Source organism: Helicoverpa armigera, chromosome 21 (genome assembly GCF_030705265.1).
Source record: "Helicoverpa armigera isolate CAAS_96S chromosome 21, ASM3070526v1, whole genome shotgun sequence".
Taxonomy (NCBI): Eukaryota; Metazoa; Arthropoda; class Insecta; order Lepidoptera; family Noctuidae; genus Helicoverpa; species Helicoverpa armigera.
In genome coordinates this window covers 7,952,439-7,972,977 of record NC_087140.1, presented here as the reverse complement: position 1 = coordinate 7,972,977, position 20,539 = coordinate 7,952,439, and the positions used below count along the sequence as shown (strand labels likewise).

General features: G+C 35.6%; 1 protein-coding gene across 2 annotated transcripts in view; it reads right to left on the bottom strand.

Annotated features, from left to right (window-relative positions):
- Positions 1-210: 210 nt before the first annotated feature.
- Osy (oskyddad) overlaps positions 211-20,539 on the bottom strand; it is a 76,278-nt gene continuing 55,949 nt past the window's right edge. For both annotated transcript variants that reach the window (XM_064040144.1, XM_064040145.1), the window contains exons 7-17: positions 19,648-19,741; positions 18,739-18,924; positions 18,130-18,371; positions 17,547-17,784; positions 17,075-17,252; positions 6,287-6,402; positions 5,162-5,232; positions 4,691-4,788; positions 2,410-2,577; positions 1,863-1,970; positions 211-1,515 (exon numbers count right to left, since the gene is read on the bottom strand). In XM_064040144.1, the coding sequence (XP_063896214.1) occupies positions 1,322-1,515; positions 1,863-1,970; positions 2,410-2,577; positions 4,691-4,788; positions 5,162-5,232; positions 6,287-6,402; positions 17,075-17,252; positions 17,547-17,784; positions 18,130-18,371; positions 18,739-18,924; positions 19,648-19,741 (1,693 nt within the window). In that variant the 3' untranslated portion in view covers positions 211-1,321. The remainder of the gene's footprint in view (positions 1,516-1,862; positions 1,971-2,409; positions 2,578-4,690; positions 4,789-5,161; positions 5,233-6,286; positions 6,403-17,074; positions 17,253-17,546; positions 17,785-18,129; positions 18,372-18,738; positions 18,925-19,647; positions 19,742-20,539) is intronic.

Here is a 20,539-nt window from a genome sequence, read left to right as displayed (position 1 = left end):
CACATTAATAAATAACATGTCTTATTCATTATGCCCTCTGAAAACTGAAAATAATATTCAAAACGTACCGAAAAAGTTTAAATTTGTTTTTTTTTGTATATACATTTTGAAAGAGAAAAACTATATAACCATCCTCTTTTTTGCTATTTTTCGGTCTAAATTCGTTATTAGTTTTTGGGTGGTTTTAGTTAGAAAAAAACAAGATAAAGATTAATTTCTATGATTTTATTCATGACTTATTAATTACTATCACAATGTCATTGTACAAATTAACAAATACATATTGAGCTGACAGAGATTACCTACTCCAAATTAACTTAATTTAATTAAAATATAAAGGCATAAATTAATTGTAGTTTAGCTTTATAGGATAGTAGATTGAAATTCAAATCCAGTAAAAAGTGAAAACTCATATTAGAACGTATTTTAGTTCTTTTTTTAATTAAAAATATTACGGTTTTAAAGACAAACGTCAAAAATTTGTCCATTCATTAAAAAAGTGTACATTTATGTACCTACGATATTATAACCTAACTTTACTAAGTAAACACAATATTTACAAAGAAATTGTCACAAAACATAAAAAAAAACCTTTACCTAATTCGTACCTAAATAAATACATTCAAGTTTTACATCTACAGTTTTTGAGGCAAAAACACTAACTACATGGTTAACCAAGAAAGAAAGAATGTAGAAAAAAAAACACTTTTTGAAAGTGCTGTTAACTTTGAAGAAAATTTTGAAAATGTGTCGATACTAGTTGTTTAAGTCACTAATGTCTGTATTGCTACATTATGCATTTCCATTTAATCCATATATGTCAATAAGATATAGAGAAACTTTTTTGCATATATATCAATAAGATTGCCAAAAAAAAAACGATATTTCGTCATACATGTTCACGTTTGCTCACTCTATATTTTTCTACTCTATGAAAAACGGCATGCTACTACTAGTGTACCTTTATTATATCCTTATCATAATACCTCGTAATTAAAAGGAAAATTCAAGTCGAATATACAAACCCACCCCTTTGCAATTTACCTGCACCAAAACGAAAATAGCCATAGATAGATAGATATAGAAAACTTTTGAGCTGGTCTATCTAAGAAAAAATATTCATAACTCTGGACCAAGTTTTAATATTTAGCAAAAAATATTTGTTCATGTTTAAATCTAAAACTAAATTGGTTTTCTACCTACTTCACACTCTGAAAATCTAACCCACAAATTCTAGACTACGACATGACTAAACTATCTTCTAAAAACCAAGCATTGAGCAAATTCACAAAAGCCTTAACTATTAAATGTTGAAGACACTTCAGCCCTTCTTGAATTTGAGGAGTAGGATACTCGTGGTGAGGTAGACTGCTATCCAGGTGGCTATGGAGATGAAGCCAGCGGAGACAGTTGGGGTGCTGATGCCCCAACCTCGTTGGAGCATGGAGCGAAGACCCTCGGTGGATAACGTGAGGGGGAGGAAGTAGCTGATCCATTGGAGGATAAAGTGCATACCTGGAAAAGAAAGTAAGTATTAATTAAAGTTTACTTTGAGTCTCAAGAAGTCTTGATGACAGTTTTTAGAGGTACCCTAAATTGCAATACCGTTTGCGGCAAATATTTTTGCAATTCTGAAGTTAGCTACTTAATGTCCCAAGCATGCGCAGTAGTGTTTTGTTTATATATTTTCTGGCCATTATGAAGTCAATAGTACCTAACTTCGGATAAGCAAAGCTTCACGACGAGATTAGTACGAAATAAAGCGCAGAGAGTCAAATAGCTTATTAACTTTAGAATTACAAAGTTAAATCTATGTTGCAGTATTTCCTTAATAACTTAAAACGTTGAAGAGCAGGTCTTACCTTCAATAGGCCAGATGATTCCACAAAGCAGCACCATAGGCAAGAATGATCCCAGAGCCAAGTATGTGGCTGTTCTGTCAGTGTCACAAATTGTGGATACCACGAAACCTGCAGACAAAAAAATATTTAAATACATGTAGATTAAGTCACTATTTGATTGAAAAGGCCGTGGTCAAGTAACAGGTGGACTGGTCAATCGTTGGTAATGTTTAGGTTGGCGCAATCGGACTGTGGATGAGTGACTTCCATGCTTCAGAAGTTACAATAAATTAGTAGCTCTCGGCTGTCACTTAAACATCTTTAGCCGTTGTTGGCAGTCAAAAGCGAGGATATGAAATTGCCCGGGTAACGACTTGAGAAGGTCAGATAGACAGTCGGACTATTTGGTACACTGGCTCACTCACTCAGCTGCATTCAGTTAGACTGGACACCGACCCCGACTTTGTCCGAAAAAGGCTAGGCAGATAATTTTTACATCTAGAGCTTATATCACTTTATTACATAAACACCTTTTACTTCCACTTTAAAATACCCATTAACAACTTACCAAAAGTCATGCCACAAAGACCAGTCAGCACTGTGAGGAAGATCACCCAGCCCACTGGACCCTTGATGGTCAGGCCGAAGAGTAGGAAACCAAGGAGTAGCACCATACCAGACTGGAGGAACATGATCAGCATCTGAACGATGACGTGGGAGAACAGGATCTCGGTACCTGAGAAAAATGGTTAGAATTAAATAGCTACAATATTGAAGAGAAAGAATAATACTGAGAGAGGTCTGAAAAAGTGTCAATAGAAAAAAGGGTGCAAAAACTATTTTGATACTTTAACTTTTTTTATTATTTTGAAAGGTAGTACATAGTAAATGTAGAGGTAGATTTGTAATATATTGAATAGGTATGTAGTTGTATAAATAGGAATGTAAATATCATTAAATAAATTAATACAAACTATGTTTATAAACTTAAAGTCACTTTCTATTACTTAAAATCTACAAACTAAAATAAAAGAATAAAATAAATAGCCGAGTGTTAGGCGTCAAAGATTTTAACTAGGTATTTTTTTCTTCGCATGGAGTGAAGGTGAATGATATTTCAAAGTAATCTCATTTTTATTTTTAATATTTTATTAATTCTAATGGTTTCCTTTTCAAACCAAAATTATATTTCAGCTATTGGAGTTATTAGATTTTTCGCGGAAAACTCACTTTTATTTTGCGAAAATGCCAACTTTGTAATTCTCCGAAAGTACGCCATAGGTTATTGACCCTTACGTTTCTCCCGACAAAAAAATGAAAACAAAACACTTGTAATTTTAATATCAGACCCACGAATAAAGATAAAACCTACCACCATTTGTACCTATCTTTATAACACCTTTAGATATAAAGCATACTGCAAACTTTTAGTCGGCCGATAGTTTGTTTGGGCTCATATATCAGTATGAAAATGAATGGACTACCATTCATGTGCACACTAGTGCACATTACAATGATCAGGTAGTTAGCCAGTATCATACCGACTGAACACATTTCGAATGGAATCAAGATCAAAATCAAAATCCAAAATCGTATATTCAAACTTGACTGCAAGACAGCACTTTTTGAACGTCAGAAATTTACAAAAGACAGTCCCCAAAACGCACACCCGTCACCACTTCCTATGTGTTTTTGCTGGGAAGAAGTTTTTTGCCAATCATCGGGTCAACTGTCGGCCGACTATTTAGTCTGCAGTTTGCTACTCTTTACACTTTAGCAATAAAAACTAATAGCTACATTAAAAGGGCTAAAACACCTAATTCTGTGCAGGCGGTTATCCGCCCTTTCATTCTTCAGTTTGGTCTAATAAAATTATATTGAGGTGAAAATGTTAGTTCTGTCTGTTGTAACCTTGGATGAAAGGTAGGATAGGATGGCCTTGGTCAGATTCAGAAAAGTTTGGAATTAATGATATCTTCCAAAACTAAATTAACTTATTCAGCTTCTTATTTGGGAATTTACAAGCACTTATAAATGTCAAAAATATAAATAAGTTTAATTCGAATTGATAATACTGTTAGTCAAGCAAACACTTTTTTATGGCATTAAAAAGTATTTTTTAACTCATTATTATTTTTCAACTCGTTAAAGCTACCCCTAAACTTGATAAAATAATATTTATTTATTTATGTAGGTAAGTAAATTCTTCCGCAACAATAATAACATTAACCTTAGGCAAAATAACCATCTTTTACACCCAAACGAAAACATTTGTATTTACCCCAAAAACAAGGGTAAAAAAACTTCCCCAAAGTCAACAGAGTTATTAATTTTTATTAATTCAACCGTAATAATTGGGTGGATAGGGTGAAAATCTGATTAGGAGTTTACCTCAAAGAGTAATTGGGTGCCATTTACAATAAGCCAGTTTTGAACACTGATTAAACTTGGGTTCCGTAACTGACTTCTAAACTGACTCCTGTACTATTAAACTAGTTAAAACAGTTTAAATAGGTTAGGAGCCCATGAGCATTGAGTTAATTTGTTAATGTTTGTGTAGGATATTTTTGTGGTAGCGTTTCGAATAAAATATGAATTTAAATTTTTTTTATTACTTACTAGGAAACCACTGTCTCCGCAAAAAATTATCTTAAGCCTATTGATAAAATCAGAATGAATCTCTGTGCAGTTGTTTTTGGACTTATCATAAGTAGACAGACTGTCAGATACAGTGGATTTTAATTTGTTAGTTGCTTAGTTATCAATTTCACACACCATAATGACATTATACACATAAATATAATATTCGATTTCTGTTCAACTTGTACTTATGTATATGGAAAACTTACCAGTGATTCCTGAAACTAATGACCTCTCCAGGATTCCCTCGTTTCTTTCAGCCAACATGGAGCCAGAGGTCAGGGCAACAGCCAAGAAAAACACGATACTGTGGACAAGACATATATTAAGTTTTTCATTCATTTCAATTTTCTTTATTTGTGGTAACATATCTTCTGTGAACAACACTAACCTTCTAACTATCACGGTTCATGAAATACTGCCTGGTGATAGACGGACGACGAAGTCTCAATAATAGGGTCCTGTTTTACCTATTAGGTACCCCCAAAATCACCTTTAATGCCGATAAATATAAGCACTCAAAATTCCTATCATGTCTTACTTTACGCCAAAAATCCTACCATGTCTTTAGGCTAAAAATCTAACACGAAGACTCAAGTCTTCAAACCAAAGATTTTAAATCCGCCAGCAGTTTAAAAACTAAAAACTTGTAAGCTATGATAAAATATGTTAATACTTACGTAAGAATAACACCGGGACCGGCGAAGTCTGTAAAGTTTGGTACGTCTAATCCGTAGATAGGCTTGTTGAACTGAAAAAATAGGTAGGCTTTAAAAAATCCTTACTTATACTTATATAGCGAGATCTGAAGGATCTTGGGCTATTAATACCTATTACAAAATCGACACCTAAAAGAGAAAACCTCGTTAATTAGAAATAACAACTTTTTAATCGGAAGATCGGATTCGAAACTGAATATGGAGCAGAAATCTAATTTCTGAGGGGTTCATTCTAAGACGTCGAAATGCGAAAGTAACTCTGTGTGTTGTACAGACACACGCTATAATGCCTGAATTGTTTAAGATGATATTTGACACAGACGTAGTGATACCCTAGAGACGAATATAAACTATGGCCCGTGAGTCAAATCACGAGCGGAAGCTAGTACTTATTTTAAATCAGTTCAGTCTATTTACAATTAAACCATAACCTAACCAGCTTTTGCCATATTTAAGTTCATTCAATATTACAATTCATTGAACTTTAAGATTCCTAATATCCTAATTTGATGAATGAAATTTATTTTAAGAAAATCATAATTTATTAACAGTGATCTAACGGCCTTCCCCTTTAACTTTTAGACTTTCAACAAAATAAGCCGATTAACAGGGAATTTTCATTAATTCAAGTTGGTTCATTCAGAAGCAATCAAGTTCAAACCAGTGGTGTTATTTTCTGATTAGCAACCTGCTTTGGAAAGCAATGTAGCATGTGGTTTGGTCATCATTACTGCTTTTGTGAGGTCAGAAGTCAGATTTACTGAAGCACAATCATTATTCACACACACATATTCGCAGAATGAGAAAATTACAGACGTACAAAAAATGATTCGGACGTCGCATTTTCCAAAAATGACACAAGGCACAGTCGATTTTGATCAAAATGTTTAAGAACCACCGCTGTTACACCAGCTTTCGTAACAAAAATATTATCTAAATCGGTTCATCCACTGGTTACCTTAATAATTACGCGTATCCATACCCATATTCTTGTGAACGTTAGAAAAGTTCAATATAATCCAAGTTAAAGTAATTTCTCATCTCATTTACAGTCATTCTTTTGATTGATCATCATAATACACTTACATGTACAGGAATAGACATGATCCTGGGAGGCAGCTCGCAGACCTCGGCCAGATGCTCAGTGGCTTCCATGAAGGCCAGCTGCAGGTCTCTGCTCAACATCCACTCCACTTGCTTGTCTGTTAACAAGAGAAGTAGGTAAATTAGCTACATGCATATAGTTAGGTGCTAACATAAAAAGCTAAAGAATTCATTTGTTGGTTGAACCAACATGCTGAACCGGTTTGAAGTAATATTTGAGCGAGGAGGCTTAAGGCTACGTTTTTATCCATTGCCCGAAGTCGTTTCCACAGGACACCGATGAAATAAATACAAAAAATGTGCCAAAGGAAATATGTAATTGCATAGTTTTTTGGTCCATCTTATTATGAAAACGTTGGTATAAGAATTTAATACATAGTTTTAAAGTAAATGAAGTTTCCAATTTAATAGCTCAAACATACGAAAATAAGATGAAACATCTTCATTCCCATCAAGGGACACCATCCACTAGATATAGAAAACCACAAACAAACCCCTACCGACCCCATACATATAACCCTTTGCCTTCAGTAAACAAGAAAGCAGGGGGTATTTATTACCCCCAGCAATAAAAGTCACCCGGAAACCTCTAATAACGGCACATTAATTTTAAGAAAACCCAAAACTAGGGGGTCGAAGAGACCTCGTGATTGACTGTTTAATTAAAGGTAGATTTTCTGAAGGAAGATAATAACTATATTTCGTACTAGTTGAGTGGTTAAATTCATATTAAGTTTATGAATTGCATAATTTAAGACTCTTAAGGTGGTAGTATGTTCTTATATAGGTTTCAAATGGTGTAGAATTGATAAGAAAAACACACTGCAAACTTTTAGTCGGCCGATAGTTTTTTTGGTCACATAAATTAGGTATTTAAGGGTTTATTACACTTGACTAAATTCAGTCGTCTAAATGATTCAGTCACTAAATTCAGTCAAATGTAATCACATTTAGGAAGGTAGGTTTTATTAAATAATTTAGAAACCTAATTAGACATACCTAATAAGATGACTGAATTTAGTCAAATGTAGACTCAGTATGGATAATAGTTCACATACTTATTCTTAACAAAGATCAGAAAACTGGCTGATATCAGACCGACTAAAAAGTTTAAGAACCTTAATGAAAACACAGAAATTTTCAATTTCAAAATATTATTTTCCCTAAGATTCCTTAGCGTAGCTTCATTCATCTTTTCCTTAATCAAAATCTGAGTAAATAAATAATTTGGGAACTTCATAAGCCACCTAATGGAGATCAAACAATACTTCTTAATCCTGACCGTGGTTAAGTAAATAAACAAAGCTTTAATCTCCGTCTGAACCCGGTTCACCTCAAACCGGTTCAACGGACGCCATCAAGCAAGCGATCAAAAGTAACGTTTGTTTTGAATAAATACGTTTTGAAAAATAAATGTAATAATTTAAAAAGATTGAATTAATTTATTTTGTGATTAAATGTGATTGCATGTGACATTTTAAATGTATTTGAGAAAAAAAGAAAGCCGTTTTGACCTAACGGTTAAAGTAGCCTCTCAAATTCGAGTGTGTGGGTTCGATTCCAGGTCTGGAAAATATCAAATCTTTAGAAGTAATAAATATTATGTACTTTCTAGGTATATCATGGAGGATACTATGACTCTTTCAAGGTACTTTCTAGGTATATCATGGAGAATACTATGACTTACTACAAGACATTTTAAGGAAACCTTACACTATATTAGCGACTAAGAAAGTAAATCCCATAGGGAATTTTTCGATCCAACAATATAAAAATCTAAGAATCTACTATTCTTAAGAAATAAACTAAAAGTAAGCCACAAATTAAACTACGTTACAGTCCGCAATTTCTAGAAAAAACTTACTAGGAAAGTTAAAAGATACTTTTTATATTCCCAAACCTTTTTGGAAAGCCCACAACTGGGAATAAAAAATAAACTCTCCAAGGAGGTTGAGTGTGTTCTTTGGTATGTTATGGGAACTTTTTGGTAAGAAACTTATTACATACTCAAGGTTTGTTAGACACGAATAATTTATAAGTTACCTTTCGTGTGTAAGATGTTTTACCTAACATTATGTAGATAGTAGAATTCCACTCGCGTCCCAAGGGAACTATTTCTTGCATCCGGATAAAAAAGATACAAAATGTAGCATTTGTGTCGCAATTTATATTTATTATTGTCAAGAAAGGGCGAGAGAGGGCGCTACTGTGCCAATGTTTACTTCGGCTCCGTATTAAAAGTGATCTCAAAATAAAAATAAGTGAACTTACTCAGTGGAAAAGACAAAAGTGAAGAGACAAATAAGTGACTTACAACATATATCGTGGATAACGTCTTACATTGTGGGAAAACTCTGTAAACAGTGAGAATTGCGTGAATGTGAACTATCCGTGTTTCGTGTTTAAACAGTTACATCTCCCTTAATTTAGACAATTTGAAGTGAAGGACTAACTAAAACTGATGCAAATCGTGAGCTTTCATAATTCTAGAAACCGTTTGTCAATATAAAAGTGATATAAATAACCCTACTTCATCGATACCGGGATGACTTGCACAAATTAGAAGTTTAGAAGTGGCACAACTGTTCAAAGAGACTAGCGACATCTGTGGAAATCTACTCGTACCACTAACACAAGTCGGAACCATCTTCGATCTATGATCGATCTGCTAAGTGAACAGAGATATCAACAAAGACACTAGCGACACCTGTGGAAATCTGCCCGTATCACTAATACAAGTCAAAACCATCTTCGATCTACGAGCGATCCAACAACCTTAGCAAGCTGACTCAGGAACACAAGAGGGCGCTAGCTTAACCAAAACAACCACTTGAACAACTGTAGTAGGTACAGAACAAGTTAAGAGATGGAGGAAATAATGCACGAGCTTCGAAAAATTCGAAGAGATTTGGACGAACAGAAAACCGCAATAGAAAAAAGTGGGGAAAAAGTGACCGAAAAAGTTACGCAAAATATAAACAGTATATTGGAAGACAAGTTTAAACTATTCAATGAAAAATACGAAGATCTAAGGGAAAAATGTGAAAACCAAGAAAAGCGACTGTATTTTCTGGAAAAACAGGCAAGAAAAAATAACATCGTCTTTTTCGGAATAAAAGAAGTGGAAACATCATATTTTAACCTAGAAATTCTCATAATGAACTTTATCAAAGAACATTTTTCTCAGGACCTGGATCGCAGGGATATTCAAGAAGTGAGAAGAATAGGCAAGAAGGGAGAAAGACCTCGACCAATAATTGTCACTTTTTGTACACTTGGCACAAAAATAAATTTATTTAAAAATAGAAATGCACTAAAAGATACCGGTTACTATATAACTGAAGATTTTCCACAAAATATTCTGGAGAAGAGGAAAGAGCTTCAAGAACAAGCAAAAATCGAAAGGGAAAAGGGAAACCTTGTAAAAATAAAATACGATAAGCTTGTCATAAGTGAAAAAAACAAAACAGCTGGAAATAACAAAAGAATGCTTTCAACTTCACCTGAAAACAAAACTACAAAAGGAGCTGAAACAAATACACAGGCTAATAAGAAAAATAAATCTCAAACGCAAACAAGAAGAACTTCAAGCCTATCGGAAGGCATTTTAAAACCGGCAAAACCGGGCATGCTGAATTACCTGGTCAACAGGAACACTATCAGCTCATCAGATCTACAGCAAAATAACAAAGTTAATATATAGCAACTACCGCCCCCCTCTCGCAACGTTAACAAACAGCAACCACTATCAGAAAACCTAACTCATCTTCCAAGCCGGCTGGTCACCGTGGAAGATCATGACCAAACCCTCCAAACAACCCTCCACAAAATGAAACCCCACAAAATACGTTATATATTCTGACATACAATGTTAGAACACTTTCATCATATGAAAGTTTGATAGAGCTAAATGAAGCTTTCAAAGAAATTAAATACGACATTTTAGGTTTAGCAGAAACAAGAAGGAATGGAAATATGATAGAAGAGTACGAAAACTTCATTCTCTGCTACACAGGTCATACACCTGGAAGACATGGAATAGGTTTTATAGTTAAAAACCATCTTAAAAATAATATAGAAAGCTACATTGGCATTTCTGAAAGAGTAGCCATATTGAACCTGAAATTTGAGAGTACTAGATTATCCATCATTCAAGTCTACGCCCCTACTGCACAAGCAAACGAGAATGAGATCGATGACTTCTATGCGACAGTAAATAGGGCAATGGAACTAGTACATAAAGACTTCATATTGATGGGTGACCTAAATGCTAAAATTGGGATACCAAAAAAAGAGGAGCATTTAATCATGAAAGGTCACGGATACGGAATTAGAAACGAGAGAGGACAAAGATTAATCGATTTCGCCATTGAAAACCAACTGTCAATTTTAAACACCTTCTTCAAGAAAAAACACAAACATAAATGGACCTGGCGATCACCGGATGGAGCGTACAAAAACGAAATCGACTTTGTACTATCAAACCGACCACGTTTGTTCAAAAATATAGAAGTACTCAACATTAACTACCCTTCGGACCACAGGCCAGTAAGAGCTACAATATCACACGATACACTTTTCAAAAAAAGTAGAACAAAGTTTGCTAACTGTCAACAGAATATAATAAAAAGTGAAGAAGAAATCTCCAAGTTCAAAGAATACCTAAACTCTTACATATCGAAAGACCAAATGTTAGCTGAGACTATTGTCCCAGTTCAAAAATATTACGACAACTTAATTAAAATCATCACATTAAGCTTACAAAACGCCCGAGCAGCACAAAACCCAAAGAAAGTCCACAAAATATTTTCAGAGCGTACATTAAAACTTTTTAAAAGAAGACAAGACCTGCAAAAAAGTTCAAATAAAACTAGAGCAACAAAAAACGAAATCTCGGCGCTTTACAAAGTTGTAAACAAATACATAAAAAAAGATTACGCCAACTATAGATACAAAACTATTGAAAAACATTTACGCCAAACTGGAAGCACGAAAAAGGCATATAAAGAGCTGAAATCAAATAAAACCTGGATAGAAGAGCTAAAACGAGGTGAAATAGCCAAAAAGAATCGTGGCGACATCATCAGCATAGCGACAGAGTTCTACAGAGATCTCTACAGCACAAAAGAGCCAGCAGACACTAGCCACGAGAACCTATGTCACAACAGTGATGGCAACGTACAAAAAAGTCTGAAAATTGATGAAAATGACGTCATTGAGGCATTGAATAAACTGAAACTAGACAAAAGCCCGGGCTCGGATAACCTAGTAAACGAGACTCTAAAGATAGCCGCTCCAGTACTAGCTACACCTTTTACAAATTTGTTTAACTCTATCCTCGAATATGGTGAGACACCCACGCAATGGTCTGAATCTAATATAATTCTCTTATACAAAAAAGGCAACCCGAACGATATAGGGAACTATAGACCAATAAGTCTGCTGCCGAGTACATACAAGCTATTTTCTACAATCCTTACCAAAAAAATTAGCTCTTCGTTGGAAACAAGACAACCTGTCGAACAGGCAGGATTCAGAAAAGGCTTCTCCACCATCGATCACATCCACACACTCGAACTTCTCATTGAGAAATACCAAGAGAGAAGAAGACCACTGTACTTGGCTTATATTGATTATAAAAAAGCATTCGATTCGGTGTCACACAACTATATCTGGGAAACTCTAGCAACACAGAATGTGGAAAATGAGTATATAAGAGTAATCAAAGCATATACAAGAAGAGCAAAAGTAGAGTTAAACTAGAAACAGCCGGCTCTTGGTTTCCTATAAGGAGAGGCGTGAGACAGGGTGACCCACTGTCCCCTATACTATTTATAGCCACATTAGAGTCGATAATAAGCAAGCTTAACTGGAACAAATGTGGTATAAAAGTAGAATCAAAGTATTTAAGCCATCTACGTTTTGCCGACGACTTGGTGCTGATATCAGAGACAGGAAAAGAACTACAACACATGGTAAAGTCACTAAATAAAGCGAGCAAGCTCGCTGGGCTAGAAATGAACCTCTCTAAAACTATGGTAATGACCAATAACACCAAGGTACCAATTTACGTCGACAACATTCCTCTCCCATATACGGAAAAATACATCTACCTAGGCAAACAAATAAGCTTCGACAGGCTAAACAACTACCAGGAAATTGAGCGCAGAGCCCAGCTGACATGGAATAAGTACTGGAGCTTCAAAGAAATATTTAAGAGCAACATGCCAATTAAATTGAAGACAAAGGTCATGAACTCCTGCCTTATACCATGCCTAACCTATGCTTGTCAGACATGGAAGTTCAACAAAAACGTCAGAGAAAAAATTATAACATGCCAACGAGGAATGGAGCGGAGTATGCTTAACATTAAGAGAATAAATAAAATTAGACATACAAAAATACGTAACATCACAAAAGCAACAGACGGTTTAGCACAAGCTCTGGCGTTAAAATGGAAGTGGGCCGGACACATAGCACGCCTGCAAGATCACAGGTGGACAAGAAAAGTATCAGAATGGAGAGGGCCAGTGGGCAAAAGAAAGAAAGGGAGACCTTACAACAGATGGGAGGACGAAATAAAACGCATAGCGGGTCCAAACTGGATGCAAATAGCGCAATCCAGAGAAAACTGGCTATTTTTGGAGGAGGCCTTTACCTGCAGAGGGGTTCCTACAGATTAATAAAACATAATATTATGTAGTAAAAGCGTGCATATAAAACGTGGAACTACTAACTTATTTAAATTTTTATTTTATTTGTGTTATTAAAACTTTTCGATACTACAATAAACAACTAACTTTTGTAATTGTGTATTTTCTGAAGGAAATAAAAGGCTTTTTTATTTTTTATTTATTTATTATTGTCAAGAAAACATTGTTTGTTAGTTTGCACCGTAAAGGCTTCAAAACTACTGTACCGATTTCAAAAAATTGCACTTTTTAAAAACTACATTATTACTGGGTTACATAGGCTGTATTTTTTGGAGCTAGTTTCCAAAAGACGCGGTTGAATCCGCGGAAAACCGGTAAGTTATCTGTATAAACTTCGCATTTTTTTTTCAAGACACAAAAAACAATTGAAAAACTCAACTGGGAACATTTGTACCATTAATTCTAAGGTCTCTTAGTCCCTTCCGTAGTCGTGTCATCCTAAGCACCTCATTCGTTACAATGAGTGCCAGTTGTCTTAATTTTCGTAGAGTACCACTTTACGGAAAAAAACTTGAGGTAAAAGGAATTTTTCTCACCATTTTTTTATCGTGGATATATTTACCGTTTAACGTATGTGTTGGTAATAAATGTAATGTGGTGTGAGTTACCCTTTGGGAAAGGCTGTCATGATCTTTCATGTATTTTATCTTTCGCTAATGTAAATATCTTCTCATATTATGAATTCCAAAAGTAAGGATGTATGTGAACGCGCCCAAACGCTCTGCGACGGAACGCATCCAGTACAGCGGGGCGCGGGGGGGCCATAGACAGAGCAGCATAGCATGCGCATTACCGCTCGACACGCTCAGTGCCATTTTTATTAATACGTTATATTGGTACAGTATTAAGTTGAGCCTTTTATTTCTCTCAACATATGTATATAGGTATGTATGTTTGTTAGCAAAAACAGCATGATGGTTTTTGATGAAACTTAGGAATAGCATAGATAATATTATTTCAGATATTAAGATACATGTAATGGCTAATTTTCATATACCTATCCCTCGCAACGCATACAGGCGTCGTTTAGTATATGTATCCCTCAAGATGCGGGTAAAACCATGGAGGGAAGCTAGTAAAAAAAAGGAAATCCCTATTCCTACTGATTTATACAAAAAAAATTATAACTGAAAAAAAGGGAAATAAAACGGAAATCTAAATTGATTCCCATAATTTGCATGGCCGTATCTACTACCATTCTAAATTAGACCCTACTAACAAGAATTTAAAGTCTATTATTTTTATAGCAAATTTTAATAGGAAAAAAAATATCAGGAAAGCTCCAATCACAGTGATTAGGGTGTAAAAATCTTATTAAAATGCAAATTGTAGGGGAGCCCTTGTTTTTAATCACTGACCTGCGTTTAATTAAGGTAGCGTACACAACATCCGTAGATAAAGTCCTTAGGTACTAATATTTTGGATGTGAAAGTAATTCTGACTGTCTGTCGCGCTTTCACGTTAAAACTATTGAATCGATTTAAAAAATGTAGGTACACATAACACATCCAAAAATATAAAAGAGGATATTATTTTTACTATTTTTATGCGGATGCAGGAAGTAGTTGGCTTGGGATGTAAGTGGAACAGTGTTAAAAACTCCGTTTGTCCCGCTCTTGGAAAGACTCCCTCCTGGACACGATCTCCCGAAAAGAGTTTGGCAGTCCTTAAACAGACTCCGAACGCAGGTCGGCCGAAGCAAAGACAATCGGTCCAGGTGGGGTTTCACGGGCGGGGCGGACCTTGGGTGCGAGTGCGGGGCTGCTATGCAGACCATGTCCCACCTCATCGCATGTCCGCTGTGCCCTGAAACGTGCTCGCGGCAGGATCTCATGAGCGCATCCGGCCGTGCTCTCGCTGTAGCGGCATATTGGGCTGACAAAGTGTAGTCTCACTATAAGACATGTCATCGACACGAAAGAAGAGAAGGAGTGTTAAAAAGGTAGTATAACTAACAACCTGGGAATCAAACCCGTGACCGTAGACGAGTACCTACAAGCAGTCGTAATACCTATAGGTATTTACTAAATATAGAATTTTAATTTATCTAGTAAACATACACAGTCTATTGATTTAAGATGTAAATATAGATATCTGTACATAAGCGTCCATATTTTGCTAAGACGTCGCCGCGTCGCTTCATAACACAATAATATAAAATAATTAAATCATTCATTCAAAACATCAGCCACTTAGCCACCCACATTTACTTGTAAACAAATTAACATGTTTTATTAGCTTAGGATCTCGTAAAGGGATTGCGCACATGCAAACAAACATGTCTGTTTGTTCGTTCGCTTGTTTGTGCCAAATACGGCAATATGGCGGATCCATGGAGTAAGGAAAGATGAATGGAGTTGCCATAAGGTAAGTAGGTCAGGCGCCTGCTTCTAGGTCAAAATACATACGATGGGCATGAGCAAAAGATCACTTACAAGTAAACTAGGGTGAGCGTTTGGGTCCTTTGAGACATCTATAAAAAAATATTGGTATTACAAAAAATGATCGAGTCCAAAAGAGGCGTACAAGGGCGAAGACAGTAACGCCTCACACACCCGTATTCTAGCGCGCTATTTTCTTAGGAGATATTACATTACGGCACCTTTTTTATGGGAAATCATCAAAAGACTCCTCCCGCTGTGGATTAGCAGCCTGAGGGAGTGTCAGACTCTTACTGACTTAAACCTATGTATCATGTTCCTTCGAAGGCCTTTTATGTACCAGGGCCTCGGTAACTCTTTCGAACAATCCCGTTATGACATCTCCACTAGTCATTTTCTTCTCCATGGTTTTGTACCAAATACGGCAATATGGTGGATCGGAATCCGCTCAAACGTTTCGACGCGAATTGGGACAATCATTCGGGTGTACGATTATTTGTAAGTATGTGGGCTATGTCTTTGAAAATTACGTACTTATGAGATTGTGTTACGTAGAAATGTTTTTCTTTGTATTGTTACAAACCTACAACGTAATTTTTTATAGATGCCTGTCCTTTTATATTGAACACACTCTTCTTAGTTTTTATTTTTATGATTGAACCACCTGTTCTACGCAGTTCCAACCTTATCATGAGGGAACTATTTCTCACTCTCGGATGTAAACGCTTGTCCTTTTTAGGCTCTAGGCTACCTGTACTAAATTTTATTTCAATACGTTCAGCAGTTTTAGCGTGAAAATCAACTATTATATACTTCCACATATTATAATAGGTATTGATAAGGATTGTGAATAACTTCAGAAATACAAACGCTCCTCACAAAATGACCAAACCATCAACCATTCATTAAAAACTGTCTTTAAAACTCTAATTAACTACTGACCCAAATACAAAATAAAGCAGAAAACTCAAAACAAACGTGGGTACCTAATGAAAAAAATACGAAATTCCATTACTGCATACAGGAACTCGAAGACACACGTTTGAATTACAAATGGGTAATGGGGGAATGGGGAAATGGGGAGGTTATTTTTTCATGTCTTTTGTTTGAACCCCTTCAGTATAAAATTTTAATTAAAATGGAGCTTTATGAATTTCTATGAGTTTTGTTTCATTGTTGGGGTTTATGAAGCTGACGAACAAAAATTATTTGCTGCAGGTTGTTTGAAAAGCCGTTTTTAATTTTTGCGAGGTTTTTTGGTCGAAATTAAAGCTCGAAGAAAATAACCCCAAATATGAGTTTTTGAATCGATGTATAAAAGTATGTCAGTCTATGCGTTTTTTAAATAGAAAATTTTAATTTTTTTACCTATAAGAGTAGGTCTCTTTCACAAGATTCAGAACTATTATCGGGTAGGTACGGGTTTTTTATCATGTATGGAATTATACTCTTTCTTTCTCATTACATAATGTAAGGGCAATTCAAAGCATATGGCTACGTTCCTTTCATCTCTATCTCACAACATAAAAATCTCAAAATATAAATTGTTCCGTGAAACTTTAAGTATCAAGAACTTGAGCACAAATAAAAACAATTAAAAATCATCCATAGTCAACAATTTTTTCAACTGTTCTTTTCTATCTTCTTAAATGCAAAGGCCACAAAATATAACTCACCAGTCTCATCCATATGCGCTTCCATGTCAGAGTTCTTCACAGTCCAGAAGTTAGCATGCCTTGGGTCTGTGATCCTCAGCTGCAAGGACTCGGAGAAGTTCGAGTGGAACACCAGCACTGCCCTCGCTTTGCCGTGAGCTGATTCTTCCATTGCCAACTCTTTTGATGGGTAGTATATCTGGTGGAAAAGAAAAACATGATTAATTAATTGCACTATATTTATACTTACGTAATTTATGTAAGTTTTTTGTAAGACTTGCATTACATTATGCTAGCATAAAAAATGCTATAAGTTATTTCAGGAACTGTTCCGATTTGAATAAATATTTCAGTGTTAGATAGCTCACTATTTCAGTGTTAGTGCGTGAAGAAGTTCCCACCACTGGCAGAACCTAGTACATAGCTATCCACAGTACCTATCCACATATTGTAAATCAATTATTTTGTAATTTTTCATCACTTGATTACTCACCAAATTCGATTGCCGTTTCGACAAGAAGTCCAGATACTCGCAACTGAATCTCGTCAAGTTCCACTCATAGGTATTAGGGTCCTGAGGGCAGAGGTTCTTGTTGTAATCGCAGAGGGGTTCCGTAGAGTTGACCTCATAGTTCACCACAGCAATGGGCAGACCCACTGGGTAGTGGCCAATGGCGAGGCAGAAGAATATCATCTGGGAGACTGGGAGGCCGAGGAGGAAGGCTAGAGCACTGGAAGAAAAAAACAATAGGATTAGCAATACTTTAATTTTTAACCGACTTAAAAAGTAGAGGGCGAAGCTAAAAGAAGAGCTTCAAATGCCCAAAATACCGTATGGTTGCTGAATGATTTGTATTTGAATACGTCTCGCTCATCAATCTTTTAATTAAACCTATATAACTATGAGTAATCAGGTTAGGCACGAAAAGACTTCTAGCTCTCAGATTGAACTAGTTACTAATAGAATAGTAAAACATATATAGTTCAATAAAGACAGCAAGATAAATAAAATATAAGTCATTTTTTGTAAAATCCAAACTTCACCATTATCAGTTTTCAATTCACTAATTCCTTACCCGAAATTCCTAAACAAACTCAAGAAGTTCTTCCAAATCAAAGCCTTCATGTGGTGCCACTTCATCGGCATATAACTCTCCATGCTTCTCCGAGGCTTCTCCTCTGGAGGCATGGCTTCAACTGGAGCCAGCAGCTCAGGGGTCACCACCACGCGACCCTTACTGCTCATGGACACGTTGTCTCCAAACTCGCCTGATATTTCTCCGATTTCTGCTTCTTCTAAGTCTACTGCGGCGGGGTTCTGAAAGAAGATAGAAGAATTTATGAACTTGCATGTGGATTTTACCACGATTTTTTTCCTAATGAACTACGTATTTTTTTTTATAGTACTCGAATTTTCGCTACTAAGATTTACTACATTATGTTCCCCTTGTGACGAAACTTGAATTGTTACAATAAACGTGGTCTCAATTCCAACAGAATTCATACACACAGGCACATCGCCGCACTTTTTCGATTTCCATAATAATTACTTCGAACATCATCTTTAGCAAATCCTCATAATTTTTCAGATCCCATAAGCTCTTCCATTTTACCATTTCATCATACAACGTTTAAGTTATACAGCTTTACTTCTCTTATTTCATCCTCTATTCTATTCTACTCACCGGTATAGCAGGCAGTTCCACTCTCTCCACCACGTCAGCCAGGATGCTGGACCTCCTCCTCTTGCCCAAGTTCTGCAGCACCGACAGCTTCAAGAACACGTCTTCTAAACTCTCACCCTGGTAGCGACGGATCAGTTCTGTTGGTGATTCTTCGGCTAGGAATCTACCTCCTCGCATTAGACCAATCTGTGAAGAAAAAATAAATCACTTGAATTAGCAAGTTTTCAGCTGTTTACGACTGTGCATGAGGCAGCTGATAACAGTAATACCATGGACGGATTACCAATCTGACATCCACAACCCAGTTCCCGAGTTATCAGATACCCATCGGTAAGATTGGTTGTCAGGCTTTCTGGCTTCTAGACAAGTAATGACGGCCGAGTTTTACCAGTAGCCACTTACATATAGTGTGCCTTCCGAAACTAATTCTATAACTTTAATTTATGGTTTTTATAAAACTTCTAAGTACACCTCATTTCGAAAATAAAATATTGTTGAAGCGCTAAGAGATTAGCTGCCATGACTCAAACAAACGCATTAAACAACCCATAAATATTTTATGATCTACTTAATAAACATGATAAATAATACCTTGCATTTTCAATCACAATAAATGTCCAAAGATTAAAATGCAAACAAAAACTATCACCCAACTACTTAGGTACTTGAATTAAAATTGAAACGAAGTGTTTGTAAAACACTAGCGACCTGCCCCGGCTTCGCACGGAGTACCAGTATTTTCCCAGTATTTAATGAATGTTATAATACATATAAACCTTCCTCTTGGAGCACTCTATTTGATTAAAAAACCGCATGAAAATCGGTTGCGTAGTTTTGAAGATTTAAGCGTACAAAGGGACATAGGGACAGAATAAGCGACTTTGTTTTATAGTAGTAGTGATTACTTACAATATCAGCCTGTTTGGTTTCATCAATATAATGGGTCGTTATAATAACTGTAGTGCGACCACCTCTTGTAATCTCCACCAAATGGTCCCAGATGCTGCAAACAAAAACATTTTTAATAAATTAAAAAACTCACATAAAACTACTAGTTTTAAGCACCAATCCCTACTAATATTATAAATGCGAAAGGAACTCTGTCTGTCTGTCTGTTACGCTTTCACGTCTAAACCACTGAACTGATTTTAATAAAATTTGGTACAGAGATAGAGTTGACCTTGAGAAAGAACATAGGATAGTTTTTATCCTGGACTTTAGAAGAATTCTCTTGGAAACGCGATATAACCGAACACTACGCAGGCTAAGCCGCGGGCGGAAGCTAGTATTGAAATATTCCAAAATAGTTGTCCAACTTCGCAATTCATTCAGATTTTGGATAACGCTAAAGTTGTTCCATATCGTCAATTAAGTTAAGCTTGGTTGATTCCCAAATTAATGTTTTAAGGTATTTTTGCTTTTGAGGTACCTAATTGAATTGAATTAGCAAACTTAAAATTCAAGACTTGGAAATACAATGAGCTTCAAATTAATTAAAATGCATTTAAATTAGCAATGTTCTGTGGTTTTAAAACAAATTATATTAATTAAGCATATTTCTTTAAATTATATTCTAGGTTTAGCTTGCAAGATATTTTATTTACGACCGTGACTATCAAAACGTACCTAGTTCTCTGCATTTCAGAAGCACAAACAAGCTGTATTCTTATTTAGGTTACAAGCAAATAAACCAGTAAATATCGCTTACTTAAGAAACGAAAACCTAATAAAAAGACATACTAATATTCCATGAAAGTTTTCATCAATTTGACACAAAATTTCACAAAATGCTTGTAGTCGA